Source organism: Thunnus albacares, chromosome 12, assembly GCF_914725855.1.
Source record: "Thunnus albacares chromosome 12, fThuAlb1.1, whole genome shotgun sequence".
Lineage (NCBI taxonomy): Eukaryota > Metazoa > Chordata > Actinopteri > Scombriformes > Scombridae > Thunnus > Thunnus albacares.
In genome coordinates this window covers 25,465,860-25,490,758 of record NC_058117.1, presented here as the reverse complement: position 1 = coordinate 25,490,758, position 24,899 = coordinate 25,465,860, and the positions used below count along the sequence as shown (strand labels likewise).

The 24,899-nt window shown below is 41.5% G+C and overlaps 1 protein-coding gene across 3 annotated transcripts in view; it reads right to left on the bottom strand.

Moving 5' to 3' along the window:
* Window positions 1-1,291: 1,291 nt before the first annotated feature.
* Window positions 1,292-24,899, bottom strand: part of LOC122994397 (zinc finger E-box-binding homeobox 1-like) — a 72,058-nt gene continuing 48,450 nt past the window's right edge. For 2 of the 3 annotated variants that reach the window (XM_044369077.1, XM_044369078.1), the window contains exons 3-8: window positions 15,612-15,800; window positions 14,842-15,044; window positions 14,121-14,223; window positions 8,080-9,896; window positions 5,445-5,622; window positions 1,292-3,974 (exon numbers count right to left, since the gene is read on the bottom strand). In XM_044369077.1, coding sequence (XP_044225012.1) covers window positions 3,253-3,974; window positions 5,445-5,622; window positions 8,080-9,896; window positions 14,121-14,223; window positions 14,842-15,044; window positions 15,612-15,800 — 3,212 coding nt within the window. In that variant the 3' untranslated portion in view covers window positions 1,292-3,252. Of the gene's footprint in view, window positions 3,975-5,444; window positions 5,623-8,079; window positions 9,897-12,146; window positions 12,380-14,120; window positions 14,224-14,841; window positions 15,045-15,611; window positions 15,801-24,899 lie in introns of those variants that run through there. The other variant, XM_044369079.1, reaches the window with a different exon arrangement.

Genomic DNA, 24,899 nt, shown 5'->3' with positions numbered 1-24,899 from the left:
AAATAAATGCAATTACTCTCTAAGACTTTCCTTCAATTGAGTCTCTCCTGATTGAAATAAAATTGCATACAAACTGACTGAAGGTCAAATCTATATCCTTCTTTATTTTGGATGGTCTAACTGCCAAACCAACTCGCAAAAAAGTCCTAAATACATCTACCGTACATCCTCAGAGATTTTTAATCCCACTTGATTGATGCAGCAGGAAGATTAAAAAGTCAAACTCATCACTCATAAATGCTGTCTTATATTTTATTGTGATGGGGAGTCATAAAAATGGATCAAAACTAAAAATAAAAACAATACAAAAAGACAGTGGATTTACAAAGGGCGTGTAGAGGACAAACAATATGCAGCCTTCGACAGTACAATGGAACAAGTTGGCACAGAACAGAAAACGGGGGGTTTTGCGAGACAACGATCTAAATTTGGCTTTTTCGAAATAAGAAGGGAGGAGTAACTCTTCATAACAAGGATCCTTCATTAAAACGGCGACGACTCATGCTTTTAAAATCACAGAGTTTTAGAATTCAGTAGCTTCATAACGACGCAAAGAGCGGATGCACATGTAACAGTTTCTATTTCTCACTTCATTCTTTTTTTTTCTTTTAGCTTAAAACAGAAGTCATGTTTACAGAATACATGTTTTATTCTTTTTTATGATTTTTTTTTTTTTTTTTTTTTTTTTTTTTTTGTCAAAACAAACCTCTGCTCCCAGAACCACATTTTGGGATTTTTTTTTTTTTGTTGTTTGTCTCAAGATTATTTTTCATACTAAAATATATTATTGTATCAATTCAAACTACAGTAATGTACACTACAATGTGTAATAAATAACCATAAAAGAAAATATAAAAATAAGACACATAAATATAAAAAAGTCTGCTAAAAACTAACAGGTACATTTTTTTTTTTTTAAATCTGTGAACAGGGTTCTAATACTGCCATTGTTGAAAAAACATACAGAGGACACACATAAAACAAACAGAATTAAAACAGACTAATAAAATAAACACTGTTTGGTAAAAACCAACTGAAAACACTTCAACCGAGACCACATTCACTAACGTTTGTTACCTGAAGTGCGGGACAGCTCGCCACTATTTTTCTTTCTTTTTTTAAACAATCTGAAAACAAGTGCACAAGTCTGACAAAATTCATCATGTTAGTGTCAAGTCCTCGAAACTTATTTTAAACTATTTTTTATTCTAAATATAGTTTTGATTTCTTGAACTAATCCGGTGGAGAGAGTTGGAGACATAACTTTCCCTGTATGTTCAGGGATGTTTTAAGCATCAAATAACTGTTAACAGAACATTTTCTGTTTTTAAGCACTTGTGTAAACATTTTTCAAACTTTGAGACTTATGGCATTAAGTCCGACTATTAATATTTGATTTTTAAGTATTTCAAACATCAGATTGAAACTGATCATTTCAAGGTTAGAAGGCATTTTATATCCACAGGTAAGCTCAGTGTGCAATGTATTTCTGATCGGGTCCCACACGTATCTTTTGAGTGGGTTTTGTTGGCAACTCTATCAACTCTTCTGTAACTGAAAATTATTGTTCAACAGTAAATATCAAAAAATAAAATTATGAGTGTAAAGACCCAAAAGCCTTATTTTATATAGATAAACTGTAAAAGGCTGAATTCATTAGTTGACAAACAGCAAAATAATCCGCAACCATTTTTAAGTTGATTGATCAGTTCAGTCATTTATAAGAAAGAAATCACAATAATTCTCTGGTTTCAGTTTCTTCTGTTTTATATGATTGTAAACAGAATATTTTTTATGTTTTGGACAATTGGGCAGGTAAAAAATAAAAAAATAAAAAAATGAAAATGTTGAGCTCTGGAATATTATCACAGGCATTTTTCACTGCTTTCTGACATTTTTTAGACAAAACTATTAGTTGAATATTGGAAAATAGGAGATTAATTGCAGCAGATTAATTGATAAATACAGTAATTGTTAGTTGCAGCCCTAATCCTGTAACTTGTGACGTGTGGCTCAAATACTTTAAAAGGCCTCAAACGTATTCTGATTAATATCTCATGACGGATCTTTTAATAATCGTGGCGTAAAGCTGCTGTTCTGAGCAAGTCAACAAACATTAGTCAATATGGGTCTTGTGTAAGTAACAGAGGGACATAATACTGGCTACATGTGTGAAGAAATGATAACACTGTTCAATGGCACTTTTAACAGCACACAGGTCTTGCATAAGGCTGGAGGCATTGGGGTGGAGCAGGTAACAGCCCTGTTCCTTCATGTATGACTTCATATGTTAAGCTGATAAACACTGAAACACTGACCAAGAACTTAAAAAAAAAAAAAAATCAACCAAAAAGAAGGAGAAGCTCGGTAAGAACAGGCGCGTGTGTTTCGTAGCCGCGGCTGAGCCGGGCGGGCGGAGCTTTCACCTGGAGGCGCCGTCCGTCGGGGCTACGCCGGGTCGCGAAACATCAGCGCCCCGATGCTGGCTTTGAGGTTGTGACTTTACCTTCCCTGATAGGACAAATTTGGTTATGGCGTACAGAAGCCACGTTTCTCATCCCGGACTCCCCATCCCGCCCACAACCCTTCCCCAAGAATACTTTGTTTTCCTTAAGGCTAACAGTCAAACTGAAAACAAAACATAAAAATGCTAGCTAGCAAAGACTAACTTAACACTAACACAGACAACATCTCGCTAGCTAGTGTATGTATATAACACTGAAGGGCATACGATGCATGAGGCATGTATCCATAGGTAAACCAGGAATACTGTAGTGCAGAGGTTTTTGTTCGTAGAACTCAATAAAATACTGATTTAGGAAACTTCATTGGCAATAAAAAGGTATAGAAATCTTTCTCATCTTTACAGGTTAAAATGTTTTCAAACAAGAACAAGATTAGTAACACTGATCAAATGAAAACAGACAGACAAACAAACAATAAAACAACCTGGGATGTCTCAGTAACAAGTCTAACAAGTTGGTGGGAGAGTTCGGCTTTAAAATCTGTACTTCTATAAACAATTTTTAACACTGATATTTTCCACAAGAAAAAAAGTCACTGTTTTGTATTTTTTTTTTCTTCTTTTTTTCAAGTTCAGGCACACCTGGGTTTTTGTACACAGTAGTGGACCGTTAAGATCAGGCAACCGCCATGACTTCCTTCTGATGGCAAGATGCGGTTTTGTCTTCATTAAGTCGACGCAGATGACCCAACAGTTTCGAACTGTCCCGAAGAAGTTTTCCTTTCCTTTTATTTGGCGTCTGTCACCACTTCCTCTGCGGGTTCGCCGCCGTCTGCGCCCTCCCTGATGCTTTTGTCCGTATCCGCTTCACAGTCTGCCATCTCCTCCGTCTCCGCACTTGCCGCTTCCTCCTTTTCTTCGGTTATCTCCTCCATCTCTTCGTCCTCCGGGTGATCGTTCCTCAGCTCCACCGTGACCACCTCGGAGACGACTTCTTCCTCCATCTCCTCTCTCTCTTCCTCTTCTTCTTCTTCTTCTTCTCCTCCTGTCGGCTCTTCCTCCTCCGCCACCACCTCCTCTTCTTCGACGAAATCGTCGAAATTACCCTCGTAGATCTCGCACTCGCCGTCGTCCACCTGCACCACCCGGATGTCGTCCATGCACATGGCCTCGTCGTCGTCGTCCTCTTCCTCGCTCTCCCTCTCGTCTGAGTCCAGTTGGGAGGGCGGGGTCGTGGTCCGGCTGTCCGACTGCACGCCGGCGCCGGGACTGCCGAGCTCCGACTGGAACATGCTGGGACCCGAGCCGGAGCCCGAGTTCGGCCCGTCCTTCTTGCAGTAGGAGTAACGGTGGTTCATGTGCTGGGAGTAAGAGCCCGAGTGAGAGAAACGCTTCCCGCACTTGTCGCACTGGTAGGGTTTCTCACCCGAGTGCAGCCTCGAGTGTTCGATCAGGTGATGCTTGTGTTTGAAGGCCTTCTTGCAGACGCCGCACTCGTGAGGGCGTTTTCCTGCAGATGATGAAACACAAACAACGAGTCAGAGATGGAACTAATACTGCATTTACCTGCCGAGTAACTGCGGCTGAGAGATGAATGTAGTAGAGGCAGACGTTACAAGTTGTGGCACAATTTAGGTATTAAAAAGCAGTTGACATTCACTCCAAAGAGCCACTTAATAGCAGCTCCGAAGCCTTGGATTTTATCACAACATCAATATCAATATCAAGGTTGTGTGATATGATTGAAAGCTCCGACTAAACAGATCTTGGGGTGAAATTGTTTTGACAAATGTTAAGGCAGCGGTTTCCAACCCGGGGGTCTGATTCCACCCACTGAGTCACAGAAAACACAAAATTATCAAAACTGCAACGATCAGTCAATCGACAGAAAATTAATCATCATCAATTTTGATAATCGATTAGTCATTTTGCATCAATTTTTAATTAAAAATGCCAGAATTCTCTCACTCCAGCTTCTTAAATGTGGATATTTTGTTTTTTCTTTAGTCCTCTATGGTAGTAAATTGAATATTTTTGGGTTATGGACTATTGATCAGGACAAAAGAAGACATTTCAGGTTGCACCTTGGCCTTTTGGGTAACAGTGATGTTTTATAGATCAAACGACTAATTGATTAATTGAGAAAATAACGGACAGATTATGGATTATGGACATATTCAGCAGATAAAAAGTGTGACAAGTAGGTACTGCTTTGTTTTAAGAGGTCATAAGCCATAAAGTTTGGGAGCCACTGCTGTAAGGTAATGATGTCATATTCTTATAATAAAATATAATGTGAAATAAGCACTATTCTCCATATTTACTCTGTTGTAAAAGGTATGAGAAGTTGTTCACAGTGGAGTTTTGACATTTAGAGATCTATTCACCTACCCAACTCATTGCTGACTAATCATAATTAAATCAGCAGCCTATAAACTCAGAGAAATGGTATGTTGTGTGTCTGTGTGTGTGTGTGTGTGTGTGTGTGTGTAGGTGGATGATGTCGCGGCTGAACCGACCTGTGCACAGTAGTTCAGTGCACACATTGTTAACAGACTTTATGGCTACCTTCCAATCTGAGGGTAGCTGGAGCTTCAGGGAAAATATTCACTTAATTCACCTCAAGAATCTCATCTCTATGAATACTGATGTCGACTGCCTCGGAGCTGCTACATTTACAGGCCAGGTGTCCTATAAACGTTACAATCACACCAAGTATAACACGTTTAACGAGGTATGATGTCATATGTAAAAATCACAGCCTTGAAAACTAGAACCTCGCTCCGGGCTACACAGAGGAAAAAAAAAAAAAAACACGAATGCTGCTGGATAAAATAAAACAGATTTATTAAAACAATCTTTGTCTAATGCAATGAAACAAACAAATTAACGCATTAGTGTTAGCACAGCACATAAAAGATGTGAGATCATGTTTTTCCTGAACGCGTGCTGTCATGTTTGTTCGTCCTAAAAATCATACCTGTGTGTTCGTATTTGTGCCTGAGCAGGGAGCTGCCCTTCTGGAAGACCTTGGAGCAAAGATCACAGGGGTAAACGCCGTTTTCCAGCCGCCGCCTCTTGATCACTGCGAAATCCGCGTCGTTCTGCTCCTCCGCCACCGAAATGCTATCAGAGCTGCTGTCCAGTCTCTTCTCCGTCTGTAATTGTAAATATAAGTGGAGGCAATGACTAAAAAGGTGAAGAGAATTAGCTTTTAATCAAATGATCACTAGTTTGAATGCTCTTATTGTCTGAGAAAGTCTGTCCGGTGAATGTTAATGTATGAATCTCTTCCTTTGATTGATTTTTCCTTAAACATTACACCTCAGCTGCTGCAGTGGAGCTGCTCAGCAACTCAGTGAGGATAAAAAGCAGAGTGCTCTTAAAAAAATATGATTTCATTCTTTGCAGGAAAGTGGTTGCTTTTGATTTAAAGTTTCTTTTGAAACATTTAAATGTAGCGAGTCCAAGAAACCAGAAGTTGAAATATGTGCTGATCTGTTATCTGAGAAAACACAATCAGGTGGAGGACTGCCAAATGTTTCAGACACATATTCTCATGATGAGATTCACTCAGAGGGGGTTTTATATTTGTCTGCATCACTCTCAGATTGATATCCGGGAGAATATCCAACTCTCATCTACTGACGTAATGGCTGCTGCGGTTTGGCGTGCTGACGGTTTGGCAGCCTCACCTACATCATCCCAGACAAAGTCACTGCAAGAAGGGCAACATTCATTCTTTGAGGTACATGGGTAGAGGGTCTTTTATACAGTGTACAAGAAAACTGAATACACCCAGTGCAATATCACTATCACAATAACTGTAGTGTTTTTCAGGTGAAGTGTAGGGTATTTGATCTTATTTGTAATTAAATCAAATAGGTTAGATAGACTAAATTGAAAACACAGGCCTCAAAGTACCTCAATACAACAATAATGATTACACCTGTGACTTCCAATTTAGACAAATTGCCTGAACAAGGTCATAAAAGAACTTGCGAACACCACGACTATCTCAATTTTGGTCTGAGTTGTGTCGAATGCAACATGGCTCCACATGGTAAGGAACTTCATAAAGATGGGAGAGGGAAGAAGATCATCATTAGGCTACTGAACAGAGGCCAAAACACAGCTGCAGCAGTGGTTAGGAGGTATAGGAGGACCCATACTGCCAATAACAGAAGGTGCAGTGGCCGTCCTCAAAAAACGACAGCACGCACAATTCACTATTTATACAACATTGCACTAAAAAAAAAAACAGATGGGCAAGTGCTTCTGACTCAGCACAAGGATTATCAGTGGAAATTGGTGTATCAGTGACTGTTCAGACAGCGAAGGACATTGCATGAAGTCAACGACTATGGATGATGTCCAAAAAGAAAACCGTTGCTCACAAAACTGCAAGTTGCCAGAGAAGATGACACGCAGGTTTGTATATCTAAATACTGAATGAAAAGACGACTAACAGTCTCAAGAAGGTTGGCAGGAGGGGAATTATCCAACATAATGAACCCAAACACACCGCAAAAATCACTTAAGAGTTTTTAAAGGAGAAAAAAGTGAAAGCTATGACCTCGCCAAGTATGTCCCCTGACCAATATAACACCTTTAGAGTATTTTAAAGAGGAAGGTAGAGCAACAAAACCCCTCCAGCAAAGAGCAGCTGAGAAGAATCATCTGTGAAGAATGAGAACATCTCTCCACAGAGATACCAAGACTGGTATCATCTATACCCAGGAGGATGTAATCTGTCATCAAAAATAAAAGGCAGACATAAAAAAATAGAAAAGAATAAAAGAATTGAGAGTCACTAATGAACGGTGTGCTGACTTTTGTTGCAGTTCATTCTTAAATATGGACCTTTCATTATAGTTTAATTAATCAAACATTCTGTTTTTCAAGTGAATTGGCTTAAGCCTTCTTGATTATTGTCTAAAAACAAATAAAACTATTAAATGGAAAGGATTTGTAAGTACTTAACATTTTAGTGATACTGACCAGGGGTGTTCTCAATTATGTTATACTGTAGGCTTGAACCAAATATGCATAAACAGTATATAACACTATTTAAACCCAACCGAGTATTTTACACAATAATGACATGTACACATCTTTACATCCATCCCCAACACCCAAAACTTCCTCATATCACTAAACCTTTGATCGCATACTGTTGTAACATGGTCCTTCCTTATTACTATCAGTTTAAATGAAATATCTTTGGTTTTTGTTTGGACTGTCAGACAAAAGTAGCAATTTTAAGATACATTATTTATCAAAAATAAGATGGAATAGATGAACAGATATTTATTATTTGGCTGTATAACTGCTGTCGACTAACTTAGCTGTTTATGGGACTGGAGAGTCTGAAACATAAGAGCAGTTTACAGCTGAATACTTGGATAAAGTTAAATACATTACTATGAATAAATACAACATGTTTTTTCTTACCTCTTACAGCATGGCATGCATTCAAAAGCATCTACAACTTTCACTGTTTCCAGATTATCTACTGCATATTTTTTGAGTAGTTTTGGAGAAAACAAATCAAAATGTCTAAAACCCTGCAGAGGAAATATTGTTTGGGAAACATAATGTTCCGGACCACCAACCTTATGTCCGTTGAGTACAACAGTCTTTGCTCCGGTGGCGCTGCCGGCCGTAGTGGCGTAGGTGTAGGTGAGCTGGGGGATGAGGATGGTTCGCTTCGTTGTGGTGTTGATGGCGCTGAGACAGCCCACCGTGCCCTGACTAGCGATGGCCACCAACGTGGGCAGCTGCGCGGCGGTGACGATGTTGACAGGTCTTCCGGTCTGAGGCGTGTTGACGTAGATGGTTTGACCCTCGAGCTGCTCCTTCCTCAGGCAGGTCAGGTTCAGAGGATGTTCCTGTTGTTTGATGGGAGGCGTTGTCGTTTTGGTTTCCAACGCTGCTGCAAGATGTTTAGGAAGGGAGAGGTCCAGGGGCTCAGCCTGGGAGTCCGGGGCCTCCGGGTCTTCTGGCTCGCTTTTAACGATGACGAGGTCACCGGTGTTGAGGCTTAGTGGCGAGGAAGGGGAAGCGCTTCCGGATTCTGTTGAGGCTTTGGCGGACGCTTCCGGTTTGATCTCTTCCTCGGTCTCTCCGTTCTGATTTGAGACATCCTCTGAATTGGAATTTGTGGTTTCAGTCTTTTTGGAAACCGCTGTGTCATTGCAGGATTTGCCCACATTTTTCCCAGAGTTCATCTTGATAAACCACTTTCTGACCACGTCCACGGGAATACTGACAGACTCCGAGATCTTTCTCAGCTCCTCCTGGCTGGGATTGGCATTGGAGGCGAAGTAGGTCTTGAGGAGTGAGAGGAGGTCGTCCACAGGTGGTTCTTCCAGCGTCACCCCTGCCTCGCTTAGCAGAGCAGCGAACGAGGGGTCAAGGGCGGCGGAGTCTACAGCCTCCCCGTTGGCTGCTTTGCGGTGCTGGAGCAGGTGCAACGCCTCCAGGTTGTCGGGACAGTCGTCACATAGTAAACATGTACTGGGGCTGCTGGGTTTTGGCATCTGAGCTTTTTCAGTGTGTGAAGTCTTAACAGTTCCTTTTTCTGTCTGTGCGGCCGCCACCGTCTCCGTGTCTGTGACGGGTGCTGATTCTGGCTCTGCCTTGACGATGGTGAGGTCGGTCACCTCTGGGGTTGAGGGTCTATCTGTTTTGGTGGGGGTGGGGGTTGCAGCGGTGGTAACCGTAGGAGCGGGGAGAGGATTATTTTTAACAATAAACGGTGCAGGCTGGGTAGTGGCAGTGGTGGCGGCTGCAGGGCTGATGCTGTAGTTGATGATGATCTTTGTGGTGCCGTCGTGATCTACGAAGGCCGGCAGGCTGATGATCTGCTGCTGTGGCTGCTGGACTACAATTCCCTGCTTCCCCTGCGTCACCACCCTGTTGGCTGTACCCAACACCTGCCTGAGCACATTTCCATCCATGGCAACCTTCAGCACGTTCTGCAAGTCATTCAGATTGATGCTAATGGGCGACATTAAGCCGACCGTGGGTACGACCATAGCCACGCCCTGAGGCAGCGCTGCAGCCTGGACCGTCGTCGACGTCGTCGTCGTCGTCCCTCCGTTCACTACTCCGTTGGCACCAGTTGATGTCGCCGGTGCTGCCGTCACGGGCTTGCACTCGTATTCCACAGGTTCAGATTTGATCTGGGTGACGGGGAGCTGCTCTTGGAGGGGTTTGCTTTCAGTCTTCTCTTTCAAAATCATGCGGGCTGGAGCGATCATGACAGGTGTGGTCGTGGTGGTGGGAGGGGACTTGATCTTGATCGATGTCCGGGTGACACCGTTCGGGGGTGCTGCACTCACACACTTCTTACTACTGATGTGGGAGCTGTAGGAGCCTGAGTGGGAGAATCGCTTCTTGCAGTTTGAGCATTCATATGGTTTCTCACCTAAAAGGGGAACACAGAGAAATTGCAAAAAAAAAAGTTAAAAAAAAAAGAGAAGCTCTGTTGCATTTTAAATTAGGTTGATTTTAATTTACTGTTTTTTTTTTTTCTTTTAAGGCTCTGATATGATCAAATAGTTCCTGGTTTAAATCAAAATTTTGCAAACTATTTTATTAAACTGTAGAGATCATGAATCGTTTTATGTAGAGCATTTAGATTGAATTTGGCTATCAGAAATAATTAGTAATTATCAGAAACAATTAATAATTATATTAAATAATAGGATTTAATTTATCAGGAAACCACTATTAAAGACAGGGAAAATTGATAGCTAATTAATTTATTCAGTCTCATTAAAAACACTAACCGTCAATCTGGAACTCTGATTAATAATTAACTTAATAACTACAACCAAAATTACCATATTGATAGCCAATAAATGTTGAAGGATTTTGGAGTTCTTTGCAGTGCAGGGGTTTGCAGTATTCACTTTTGTACAACATTAAATAGACAGTGTGTTTATTCAAAAGCATTTTATTAAAAGTAGATAAAAGTAAAACACAATATATAATCTGTCTGAATGTATCAAACTAGAAAGGGGCAAAACACACAATATGCAGTCTAAGTAAAGAGGCTATATACAAGTGAGTGTGTGTGAACTGCAACAAGGAAAAACAAGATGGTTGCCTCAGACCATGGATATATCTCAAGTCTCTTGTTTGATCTTTCCTCACTCTTCACTCAAACCAGAAGTCGTTCTGGTCCACCATCTTGAAGGCAGTCTCAAAGCTCTTATTTCTGCTCTAAAGGAGCGAGGAGTGGTCTCTGAGGAGCCATGAGCGAGGATACATGAGAACAGCCTTCATGGAAGTCTTTTACCGGCTGACACGCCCCCTTATAGGATATTAGTTAAGATTGGATGTTGCAGCTGATCAGACTGATCTGATAAATAACAACATAACTGAGTGGAGACAGATTGCAGATTAAACTCAAGTGTATCACTCCTAAGTTTTATATTTTATTAATTTTATGATTAACCATCTAGTTAAAAATCTGAAATAAATTTGATCAAATGAACCATAAACAACTTTCTACATTTATTTGATTTTCTTAAGATTTCTCCAGATTTTCTTTTCATGATCTGTTATTTCCCCCTTAACTTTTATTATGGATGAAATTAAAGTTAGCGAGAGTCTGTCTGTCAGCAAGAAACACTTTAAACACATTTAAATTTTACGTCATTTGTCGTCATTTCTATTCAGTCACATGTGAGGCTGAAAATTCTTGAGCATAATTTCAATTCTCCCTGAAACATTTAGCCTGATAAATATTCTCCACTGTTCAAAAGGCAACCTAATCATATTCTGGGTTATGAAACAATGAATTCACAATCAGATTATCAATAAATACAGACTAGGGGTGTAACGGTGCGTGTGTTTGTCCCGAATCATCACGGTACGGATGTTACGATTCGGTGCATGCAGTCATACGAAAAATACGCTCCCTGATCCGAACAATTACTATCAAAATAGTTTAATAATCCATTTAGTCGGACGTGCGGAACAATAATTCTAAAGCGCGAGTTCCAACCGGAACGTTTTAGCAGCGCACAACTTAGCTGTAGCATGGATGTATGCTAGCCTGCTAGGCAGCTTAACCAAAATAACCTGGTTACCCTGATTACACTGTTGTATCGCTGCCCCCAGATTGACAAACGAGGGACCTGCAAAACCGACCGAGTGCAACAATATTATGAAAATATGTTCCGTTATGTCACGTGTCTTCGTCCCTCCCCTCTGTGATGGTCAGCGTATCACTCCGCCTACGAGTCGAGCCTTTCAGATCAACGATAAAAACATTTGATTTCTGACGTGATCAGAGAACAAGTCGTAGGGACCAGTTCTGACAGAAAAATATGGTTAAAGTATTGCACTTAGAGTAATGGTTTGGTCCCCCTGACTGATATATTATTATATACGACATTATTAATATGAAGCATCAGTGTTAGAGCAGCATGTTACTGTTGTAGCTGCTGGAGGTGGAGCTAGTTTGAACTACTTGGTATACATTTAGACCATAAATCAGCATAAAACAGCTGTCAGCCGGTGTCCTGACTCCCTGCAAGAAACAAAAAGGTTGTTTTCCTTTTCCTTTTCCACTGCACAACAAATGAACTGTTTCAGTGATAGTAATGTATAATGTTACAGCCAATGAGCCACTGTTGCATGGCCAAAATGTTATTTCCTACCTTACCTTTTGCATGCTGTACCGAAATTGCACCAAACCAAGTCAAGGATACGTGGATGAAATTAAGAGATTTGACATGTACCTCATGTGCTGGCTGAGACAAAGGAAAACTACATAGATGGACACCAGGACCACATGGCATGAGAAGGGTCTCTCTGCAGACCCACGCGACACGCCCACTTTACTACAGGACACGCCCACTTTACTACACGACCTCTCCTCCATTGTTGTCACCTTAACAGCTTGTTACACAACACCCCCACCCCCCTTGACATGTAACCCTAACCCTCTCCCTGCTCATGCTTAAACCTGACCAAGTGGGTGTGTCATGTAGGTGCTGTGAGTCTGCAGACGGACCTACATGCCTTGCATGAGAGGGGACAAAGGAAAAGAGTGTCTTCTTTGCTCTTCTTCTGTGCATTTGAGTATGCACACATGTGTTAGGTCAAAAACAAAAAGAGTGTGTAAATGTGTGAGCTTTTGAGTTTCCTCTCTGCATGTATGTCTGTTAAAGCCAATTTGTGTAAGAAAGGTGCCACTTTAGGAAAAAGGAAAGGTAGTTTGCATGCAAGTCTAAGTATGTGTGTGAAGCTTGATAACATCAACTTAATCCAATTATCTGACTAAGAACGGTCATCATAACAATAGAGCTCAATGATCAACATTAAACCAGATCAATACATGTACACTGATTAAGTTAAACAGTCTTGTTTAGCTGCGTGCTACTATGCAATGTTACACCCAGTACATTACCAAATCAATGGGAAGAGAGGTTTTTGGCTGATGAGTCAGGTTGGAAGAGCTGTGCAGGCTTTACTGGACAGTCAGTGATCCAGTTGTGCAGGCCGGAGGGCCCAGGTCGCTCCTTTGTTTAGTCCTTGCAGAGTTAGCAGTGAGCTAACTCTGCTTTGTGGCTCCTTTGCTTGTAAAAATCAGCTGGCAGACTTGTGTTGTAGCTGCTGGTGCTAGATAACTTGTTTACTGAATCTTGATTAATCTTAAGCAGGCCCTCATGTCCTGCCGTTAAGAACAGGGTTTGGTGTGTGTGTGTGTGTGTGCTCTGTTAGCAGGCCACACTGAGGGGAGAGGGAGAGCCTAGCTCAGCTGCATGCTGCAGCACAGCTGCAGTCCAGGAGAAGAGAGCTCTTTCTGTTGCTTCCTGCAGCAGTGGTGAGGAGAAAAAAGGAGGAGCAGAGGTGGAGTTCTGGTTTTGTTTACCTGGTGACATCATGAGTCACACTGACCAATGGTGATTGGGGGAGGGTCCGGGGATAGAGTTCATGTATAGGTGTGAAAACCTGGGGACTCTGGGAAATTGAGTTCATTCGTGGGCAAAGCTCGGTTTCAATCACACAAATTAACAAATTGATCTGTGGAGTTCTAGCGGTACTTACAGAACTGTTTTATGTAAACTTTTATGTAAAGTTTTTGTACAGCTGTGAGTTTTAAAACAATAAGTATCATTTGAGATATTTGGCTTCTTCTGCTAAATAGAAAAGGGGTTTAGTAAAAAAATCGGCACTAGTATCAACCTGGCTGTCAGTGTCTGTGATGTTCACTGGCCAGTAACTTGTTTGTTTCTTTTGTTTACTTTTTACAGTCATTTATTTTATATTTTTAAATGAGATTTTCAACCTCTTGTCTCTTTTTTTTATGGTTTTTATGTTCGGATGAGTATGATTTCTGAATTCCACAAATCAAACAAAAGGCCACACATGTATATTAAAAAACCTGAAAATAAATGAATGAATAATTAAAATCCTCATATCAAAATTAACAGAGCTAACAAAAACAGATTAATTAATAATCAACTTCTACTAGAGAAGACGTGAGTGGTCTGGAGTTTTGAACAGCAGCTTCTGTTTGTGTCCGGCTGTGTGTGTGTGTGTGTGTGTGTGTGTGTGTGTGTGTGTGTGTGTGTGTGTGTGTGTTTGTTTGAGTGAAAGACAGAAAGTGATGGTTGCCGCAGCAACAGCTCACCGCTGTGAATGCGCAGGTGCTCCTTCAGGTGGTGCTTGTATTTGAAGGCCTTGGAACATTCAGTACACTTGAATTTACGGGTTCCACCTGTTCCTCCCGTCGTCTGGGAAACGTGATGATTAGACAAAAAAAAAAAAAAAACAAAATAAAAAGAACAAGATGAGGAAGGTGATGAGAAGCTGCTGCAAGAGATGTGTCAACAAGTGTCCACATGATAGAAGTGAAAAGCTTTTATTCTCTTGTTTCTATGACTTGATTAGTATTCATAGGGGTCAATACAAGCTTTAACCTTTTAACCAACACACTGCAGTTTCTACTGCAGTTTTACACTTGGTCAAAGGTTTAAAAGGAACATTGATAATTTATGCAGAGGTTTTTGTTTTTGCTTGGATCTGCAGACTGTGAAGGTGCATGTTAATTTTGAAGGAAGGAATAATAAATCACAGCGCATGAAAGGAAAAACCAAAGGTCAATGAATTCACTTACAAAACCAAAAGACCTGTAAGCAAAAAAAAAAAAGCAAAGATAAAAAGCTGCCAAAAATAACCAGATACAGTTTAAAAAGAGCAACTATGAAATAAGCAACAGGGAATTAACTCCTGTGTTGTTCGCCTTTATATATGTATTTCGTACAGCAGATAGAAGACTTACATTAAATAAAGATATTCCCCTACAGTGCATCAGCCCACTCGTGTCATGCACTTTGAGACTCTGTTGTTACCTGCTCCCTGGTGCCCCTGTGGTGGCTCATGTGCCTTTCCAGCTGCGAGCGGTACGTGAAGGTGTAGCTGCAGTGCGAGCAGCTGTAGTTGTCCTCGCTGGTCTCGTGGCGATACTTGATGTGCTCCTTCAGCGAGGCGTTGCGCTTGTAGCCCCGGGAGCAGTAGGGGCAAGTGTGCAACTGGGAGAAGGAATCTGGGGTGCCTGGAGATAAAAAAAAAAGGTACATGCATGGTGACCATCATGTGATATATAAATATATATATATATATATATATACAGTATCCTGCATGTGGTGCTGCTTGAATCTTCCTGGGAGTCATATGTAGTCACAGCTGCTTTTAATGTTTTGTTTTTTGTCTAACGCAGCATTTGTCTCTTTCTTATCCTTCAGAATGAAGCCTCATGTAGCCTCTGGGGGAGCCTGTTCAGTCTCTACTTCCATGTTTAACTGGAGTCAGAGATCTTAGAAAGAAGTGGTTAGTATTTCATGAGACTGTTTTTCATCAGTCTCCATGCAGCTGAAGTGAACGGCAAGAAAAACTGTTTCCATCACTTTATTTATGGCTGTTAAGAGTCCAAATCAAGCGTTCTCCTTTAGTTTGTACTTGTACTGTGGGCAAATAATGCAATTTGTACACTTCATGATTAAGACTAATATAATGTTTTTATTTCTACATTCAAATCTTGTCTAGTGCAGCTCTTAATACAAATGGAGCGGGCGTGGAACAGCACTGTAGTATGTGTGCAGTGGTGTGTTCTGTGTGTTACCGTTTTCATCTGCGCCTCCCGTCTCTGCTGGACTCTGCTCGTCCTCGGGGGCTTCGGGATAGATGATGGCTGTGTCTCCCTGCTGGAGAATCTCCTCCACTAGGGCATCTTTCACCACCTCCTCTTCTTCTTCTTCTCCTTCTACTTCTTCTTCTTCTTCTTCTTCTTCTGACACGCACTCTTCCTTCACTGAAAGACAAACATACAACCAGAGTTAAGGATCGTGTTAGCAGGTGGAGAGTGGATGTATACAGGGTGATAAGTGGAGTTTGTCCTTTGAACAAGTAGCCATCCTACTGATAATGTTGATATTTTAACCCTCTGAAGACTTAATAAACTCTTACTATACTGTAATGACTGAATAATCAGTTGCATGTGATGTTATTTTGTAGCGCCACCACTAGGGGGCGCCACAAGGCTTCCCAAAACCAAACGGCTCAAATCTGTAAATTCACTCCAAACTCACTGCTGATGCTCTGAAAGCTCAGAGCTGCTCAGAGTTAAGAGTGAAACCTGTTAAGGCCAAAAGTCAGTGGACAGAATAAAGAGAGCTTTATCATCAAAACTGGAATCAGAAGCTGAGAGCGAGACATCGGGCAAACATTTGAAACTCTTCACACCTTCGAGAGAGGCTGAAATCTTTATAATAGGCACTAAACTTTCTCAAATCCGAAGACGAGAAAAACCAAGCCGGCACCAACTGATAGCACTCAAAATGTGACTCTTTGACTTGCAAGAATATATCCCTTTAAAAATCACAGCTTGTTCTACTGACCTTCAAGTACAAAAATGACTTAGCAGGCGAAGGTTAACAGAAAAACACCAACACTGCGGTTCATGCATCAGCTGTACTGTGCAGGAAGCTAACGTCCTGCGGGACAACATTCACTAAAAAAACCTTCCTTCCGACCTCTCGAAGCAACAACCGGCACTGAGACCTGCTGATATTACACAATGTCACATCTTCTTAGCAATAAAAACATCTTCAATTTATAACTTGTAGAAAGTTACGACCAGCTTATATAATAACATGGCAGCAGCTGAACCGTCCTGATGAAATCTGTCAATGATGGAACTTGGAACAAAGTGGTTTTCTGTGAAAAGAGAAAACATGTGTTTCCCTGTAACCGTACTGAGCTTTATGAGGAACAATTAAACCGATGGGCTTAATTCTAATGTGACCTGGGGATGTAACGGTGGTATGATACTGCACATCCATCCAGCACTTCTAGCAAAAACACCAAGCATCCACTAGATCACTAAACATACTATACATGTGGTTTGACGGTGGGGTTATGTGTTGGACTGTTTCTCGTCTGGGAGCGGTGACGTCTCAGAGTTATGGACGGTTGCGAGGAAGTAATTGAGTTGGACGGAATCAAGCTGACTAACTCTCGGCAAGAATGTTACATATTTTCCAAAAGTCAGACCAGGCTGCATAATCACATTGGATACGTTTACATGGTTCCTAATATTCCGCTAATAATCACAATAATAGCCCAATCAGGATAAAAATACCTCATGTAACCACCTCAATCTGGAGAGACTGGGCCCGGTACGGCCTGATCGGAAGGAATTTTCCATCAGGTTAGGAGGGGTGGTGTAAACCTTTGATTATCTGTTCAATAGGAAAATATTAGCAGCTAATAACCATGTAAATGCTCAATCTGATTGTTTCTCTCTGGCATGAGGTTAGCAGTATATCTGTGAACGTAGCAGTGCAGGGTGTGTACAGTTTAGACCCAAGCCAACTTCCTGCATCCTGTTTGCCACCTGCTTATTAGAGTGAAGGGGGGTTAGCCCCGAAGTTAGCGACGATGGGTTAGCCTAACCTGACCAGTTCACTGAAGGTGGACGAGCTATGATCATGTAGTGACGACCTCAGCTGCTCCCAGAGAACGGAGAAACGTATGGCTCAGCCCAAAATGTTTAAAACCTGACCCTGTTTATAACTTCTTGTAACTTTATTTTGAAATATACCGTATAACAATACACTTGCTTCCATTTCTTATCATTAGTGACGGAGTAACTCGTTGGTCTAGACAGGATTTCATCATTCTCGGTGGGTGACTGATGCCTTGTTAAGATCCGGTGAAGTGTTGTAATCTCTTTAACAACAGTAAAGGAACTGCGGCAGAGAAGTTATTTCACTTTCTGTCTGTAAAAAGATTACTAAGAACGAGCAGCGAGATGAAACTGTTAACCCCCCGTCGCCATGGAGATCGAGCATTTTAAACGGAGGCAGGGCCCGGTGCCAAAAGGCCACGCCTCTTCCTGCTGAGCCTTGTCAGGGACAGGTGCAGCTATGTGTGTGTGTGTGTGTGTGTGTCTTCATAAAGAAGAGGCGGGCCCAGGCTGAGCCCCCGTTAAGCCTCCTTTTAAACACACAGATCTCTGCTTCCCATGATCTCACCCAAAAGCTTTCCAAATCTCTCTCTCTCCCCCCCCCCCCCCGCTGCTGAAAAACACTCCTCCTCCTCTACCTTGCATGTTTCTTTCTGCACCTTTCCCTTCACTTGTCCCTTTTCTTTTCTTCCTTATCTGCCGCTTCTCCTCCTGTCGTTCTTTCTCTTTTTATCCTCACTTTTCTGTTTCTCTCATGTCTTTCTCTCCAGCTCTTCATTCCTGTCTGACACCATATCCCCCCCTCCCCCTCCCCCTCTCTTTCTCTCCTGCTCTATAATCTTAAAATTTGAAAACAGATCTTATTCTCTCTCCGTTTTGGCCCCTTCGTCCACCCTTTGACACCTGAAATCACAGCTTTTCCGACAGCTGATTAATCTGAAAATGGAGCTTTTCAAAAACAACGAAGCTCGGTCACCGCCTGTGTGGCAGTAAAGCTAAGCGGACAACTTTATGTCCACTATAACCTTCTCTGTAATTACTCCTTTTTAAACGTCAGTATAGCTCATGACACGCTACAGGTGTAGTCGTCAGCCTGCGTTTTGTCAGACAACTTAAGAGATCATAAAGCTGACAGATTGAGGCGCACCAGTTATTGTTCTCCGGGTTTAAAAAAGTAGAACTCATGAGCCGCCATCAGATCTATTTTTACGCTTGTTCGCTTGTCTGACAACAGACACACGAGCCGGTAAACGAGCCGGTGCGTTGGGCTGTATTTAAAGACGGTACAGGTGAACGGAGGTTTAACCAGCTGAGACTGTCTCAGCTGAGTAACCAGACAGTCTGTCATACTCCGTGCCAGATGTTGGCTGCGAGGCACGAGGTTTTTGTTGAAACTGGATGAAGAGGTTTCGCTGTTTTCCGATTGCGCAGGCATTTTGATGAGGATGGAGGACGGAGAAACTGCAAATGCAATGGTTTTCCCCGGAGTTAACAATGTTTTCTAAATAGCTCTCCTCCCTATCTCTTTCACATCTCTCTCTTTCCATCTTAACATTTGAATTCTCCATCCATCCATCAACCCAACAGGTCAAGGCAGATGGCCGCCCACCTAGAGCCTGGTTCTTTTCGAGGTTTCTTCCCGTTAAAGGGGAGTGTTTCCTTGCTGCCAAGTGCTTGCTCATGGGGGGGAATGTTGGTTCTAGACCTGCTCTATGTAAAAAAAAAAAGTGCCCTGAGATAACTTCTGTTGTGATTCGGCGCTACATAAATAAAACAGACTTGACTTCTCTTTGTTTCTCCCTCTCTCTCTCTCTCTCTCCTTCACATGCTTGCTTTATTCCCCCTCCATCACTCCTTCGTCTGACCCTCCTCCTCCCCCCTCCCCCCCTCCCTTGCCGATACACCTCTCCGCATATTTTCCCACCATACTCTACAATTACACTTAATGCTTCACAAAAAAGCCACGCCGTAATGACGACCAGAACCTTGCAACACACAGATGTGGAATATCAGAATGGAATGAAAACAGGAAATCATGTGGTGCGCACACAGATACACACACACACACACACCGGCATACTTATTCACAAGCACCCACTTGTGCACACACACACACACACACACACACACAGAGAGGTAGCGCCGCACTCGTATACCTTGCCAGAACCTGTCACTCTTGAGTCGGTGGTGAATTTATAAGTCAGGATGGATTGGAGCTGCAGTGCGGCCCAGACTGCAGGGGGAGTAGCAGACACTAATCTCTCACCAGAGGACCAATTCAACACCAGCTGCTCTCCCTGTTTTCTCCTCTCACCTCAGACGGGGGGGGAGAGAGTAAAGACAGGAGTGAAAGTCAGACAATTCCAAAAATATCACACCGAGCCTTTGAAGGATTCCCACTGTGGCTCTGCAGCTCTGCAACAATTCATGATGTTTTCCATGACTTCCCTCCAACGCAGCCGGAGCGCTTCCATACACACTAAAAAAAACGTTCCTCCTTCCTGGTTTGTTAATGTTTTTCTAAACGGAGTGAGCGGGCTGGGTTCGGAGGCAGGTTCAGGAGAAAAAAACACCAGGTAAAGCTATGAAGCCATGACTCAAGTCAAAAAACATTAACGGCACCCTCCTTTACTCAGATCATATTATTAAATCACCACAAAGAACTAATCAGATTCCCTGACTTTCCCCGTCCACACAACAGTTATAAATCCAGTATTATTCCACAAACATGTCAAACCAAGAACAAACATTTGTAGCATATTAGGCATGTGAGGCATTTTAGTTAGTCACTAAAATGAGTGTATAATAAGTTCATGGTTCTACATGATAACAATGGAAATCAGCTGACAGTACAGGTCAAGGGTCGTAAACATTGCACACATTTCTCTCAGCACAACGCTGCATCCTCCTCTCAAACTCTTAACACTTCTAAATGTTACAAGCAACAAGCAATAAACAGTAAAAAGCCAATGCAGCTTTCAAAAAGAACTGCTTTGTTATAAGAACCACATTGACCTACTCCAAACCTCATGCTGAAGCTAGCTAACCCAGAGACACTTGAATGATGGGATGAATATAGGAATTGGAAAATCATGGACACATCTCTGGCAGGTTTAACAGTAATATGTAATAACATTGCATTTAAATATAAATAAATAAGCTCACTAAGTGGAGCAGAGATCCAAATGACATCTATAATGATGATGTCATGATGCACTGCCACAATTTAAAAAAAAAAAAAAACTGTCATAACATCAAACATGTTGCAGTAGTGAGTCACTCAGCAGCAGTATTTCATCCTGGAAACCTCTTTATCTGTTAACATATTTACTGAATGAAGAAGTCTCGTGTTTTTATCAACAGAGTTGACAGGTTTGTCTTTATGTGCTTCAGGATGTTGAGCTGGTGGATGATGTTAACATTGTGAATTTTTAGACCAGGTCTCATGAATCAATGATTATGACGATATAGTATGTAAGGCACTTCAACTTATCTTTAGAATTAAAAAAGGTGCTATAAAGAAAGAATATCAAATGTTTTAGGTCCATACAAATACTGATCACAATGAACACTTTTGATAATGATCCATTAAATTTTGTTATTAAAGAATTGTGGCCAAGATGTGTACTGAGTGAGATGTTGTATGTTCTGTACTGTAATTTCTTGGTATTCGACGGCCAACAAATATGCCTTTACCGATACATCTGATCTGAAACTAAATCTGGATGATAATATGAGCTATGTGAATGTATTCTGGGATACTAGGATGAGCATTTTTTTTTACTAAAAAATGAATCAAGGAGGCCTAAAACTGTTTGAAAAGTAAGTTCGTCCGAAAGAGTCAAATATACGACGCTAACGTGGAGTTTCCCCGAACAACAACAAGCTCAATAAACCTTCCATGGATAATTAACAGCTAATAATATCCAAAGTGGGAGCACCACCTATCACTTCAAACACTGAGGAGAAGCTTTCATATGATATCTGTGGTTGGATTCTTAGCAGAAGAAGACACAGGGAGAAAAAGGAAAAGGGGAAAAAAAAAGGGAGGAAACAAATGCAAAGTAGACAAGAGGCGAGAATACAAAGAGATGAAAAGGGATCACTGACTGTAGGAAAATAAAAAGGTATACAGAGGAAACAGGAGAGAGAGAGAGAGAGAGAGCTCAGAGAGAGAGAGAGGGAGAGAGAGAAACAAAGTGAAAGAGAGTGAGCAGGCAGAGCACTGCTCACACCATGTAAGGCTTTATTCAGCAACAATGAAACAAGCCTTGAGAGCAATATCTCTGAGTGTCACATTCTCGCCGTCTCCATGGTTTTAGTATTTCCTGCTTGGCTGCAACTTGCTGCTGTTGAGATGAAGTCAGATGCTTGCGTAGGCTGAGCTGTTTGCAGGGAATCAAGGATTAAAAGGGACATTGAGAAGCGGTGTAAAAGACAAGCCAATCAACCTCTGCTGCTGAATGGAGACTCGGTTTCTCCCTGTGCTTATTAAATCTTGTGGTACTTTTTTTTGTGCTGTTTTGTTTGTATGCTAAAAGTGTGTCATGTTTTTTAACAACGTCTGCTTGTATGGGTAAGCGCTGATCCTGCAGACTTACTTTTGGGTATCTGGGGGTTTAAATTTGTGGAGTTCTAAAGAGCTTTCAAGCTGTCTGGAAGTGAAACGAAAAAACCAATTTAAGAACAAAACAAAGACGCAAAGCTTCCAAAAGCTCTTTTTTTTTTTTTTTTTACTGAAGCTAGTGAAACTTCTGAAAGTAAAAACGGGTAGAATAAGAGGGAGGACAGCAGAAAATTGATTGATAAGCGACACAAGGTTCAACCGTCTTTCAAAAAAAAAAAAAAAAAAAAAGCAGATATGATCCACCCTGCATGACTAAACCTGTTCTGTATTTATCTACCAGTGCAGTGTGAAGAAACCTGCCTGCACAGATAAACAAGAAGCAGTTTGGCTGACTCAAGTCCCCGTAGTCACACACAGTCTCGGCAGTGCTAATGAGGGAACCCATTAAAACCAGAAGTTCACTAATATCTCAGTCAACAGTCTTGTCTTTGCGTGGTACATAGGTGGTATAATAATAAAAAAACAATCAAAAGTAGAGCTGATTGAATCAATGTTTCAAGTCGTTTTCTCTTGTTTCAGCTTCTCGGTTGTGAAGATTTGATGATTTTCTTTCTTATATGATAGTAAACTGAATATCTTTGGGTTTTGGACAGTTGTTCAGATGAATCAAGACATCTGAAGTCATCATCTCAGGTTTTAGGAAGCTGTGACGGTCACTTTTCTAACATTTATAGACCAAATAATGAATTGATAAGTTAAGAAAGTGCTTGGCAGATTGAGCAATTGTGAAAATAATAAGTTAGTTGCAAGGTATGACTCTGTTTTTCATCACTAATATGTAAATTCATGCATCAAACAACTTCAAAATCTAGAGTGAATACAGTGTAGCAGCTTTAAAACAGCTTTTAGGCTATTATCATGAGGTAATGTAAAATTGTTTCATACTTAGCATCCTGATAGTTTGGCAGCCATTGTTTTTTTTTTGGGAGAAGCGAGTCATTCATTTTTAACAGAGAAGCAGCCTGACAGCAGTGTGAGGACAGAGATCACAGGGAATGATGATGAAGCTTGTCGCTATGTTTGATCAGAGAGAGAGAGAGAGAGATGACTGAACAGAGGGAGGCTCGGCGGTTCCGGGGGAGGAGAGAACACGTGTGTGTGTGTGTGTGTGTGTGTGTGTGTGTGTTGCGAGCAGGTTAGCCTTTAGGATGCAGTGTTATACGGGCGAGTCAGAGATGAGGCGAGAGAGAGAGAGAGCAAAACATCTGGCCTCTCAGGCGAGTGGGTGTTCCCCGAGGCTGAGAGGAGGATGGAAGAAGTAATCTGATCAAAGAGAGCAGGTAGATATACACAGAAACACTCTGATGCTTACATGCCGGGCTCTAATTCATCAACGGTGATGCCGAATGGATCTAATAAAAGCTCGGCTGCGACCTGCGTCACACTGTACAGTCTCAGTTTTTAAGGGATGTCAAGATTGTGCGATAAATATCTAATTCAAGCACCGAGATGTTCATCCAGCCGGTGTATCCTGCATTATTTCATGCTAGATTCTGATTGGTTGTTTGGGTACACATGGGTCGTAGCAGTAATTATATGGTAAAAATTTCCGCCACTGTCAGAATTTTGCAGCACGCTGTCGTTGGTCGCCTACAGTTGGCTGTTGGTGAACATCAGTGGATGTTGTTTTGCATTAAAAATTAAAGGTGTCAGTGTACGGAGGCGTTTAATCTGATGCCAGACTGTTTCCAAAGGTTATACACAGATAAACAAAAAAAAAGTTGGAGGTTGAAATAAGGTAAAAACAAATGACATCAATACTGTGCTAATAATCCAAACCATTTGACACATCACTGTCTATTCTTATTCAGACAGCAACCTATAAACTCATTTTTCTTTTGATTTAAATCTCTGACTGGAGTTTCTATTCACCAGTCATCGCTCACGTCTGAACTGCAGCTCAGTAATCTCACCTGAACATCTCTTGTATTTGCATCGTGCTGCACGCTGTGTGCCGCAAAGTAGTGCACGATTGCGTCTTATACTGCTGATTTACCGAAGATTATAAACCGGGAAACACCTAGCCAGCCACTTTGCTCTTTACTGTGGGTGGAAAAAAAGAAATCTTTAAATCTTTTTGGTCAATTATTTTCTGTCATTAACCTGTAAAAGTCGCCGTATTCACAAAGCTCAGACACTGCAGCAGCGACGAAGCTGTTAAAAACTCTTGACACCTAACAAAACAGAGTGAATGATTTCTGATTAAATTAATAAGGAAGAAACCAGACCAAAAATCACAAATGAGGAAATACACTTGTCATATTACTGGTGTGAATGGTGTCGTCAGGGAGATGAAGTATGAATAACCCTGTAAAGAATTGACCCGGGGCAGAGTGCTGTATTATTAAAAGGCATGTTAGCCTGTTAGGAAGCGTATGGGATTTATTCAAGTTTGTTGGATGAGAGAGAGCTGGAGATTATACAGGAAAACCTCTGCATGACTCCCGGCGAGATTATACATTATTTAAGACCTGCTTACTTTCCCCTTCTTCTGTCTCTTTCCGTTTTCTCTAGCTGCCTACCTCACATTTTCCATCTTTAGCGTGCTCGCGTTGCACGAATTCTCACTCTATGTTTCTCTGTTGATCTGTGTGTCAAAGTGGGTGAGACCACACCATTGGCCCCCATTGTTTGGCCGGTTTATGTAGCATTGCTCTCCCATATTATCCCAGGTTTAGCATTGTGTTACATTAACCTGCATTTACAGTTTAATTAGCTTGTGTTTCTGACCATACTCACCATGCTTTCTAGGAGACAAAAGGGGGAGTCGCTGCTTCTTCTTCTTTTGTTGTTTACTGGCAGATGGCAGCCGGCTT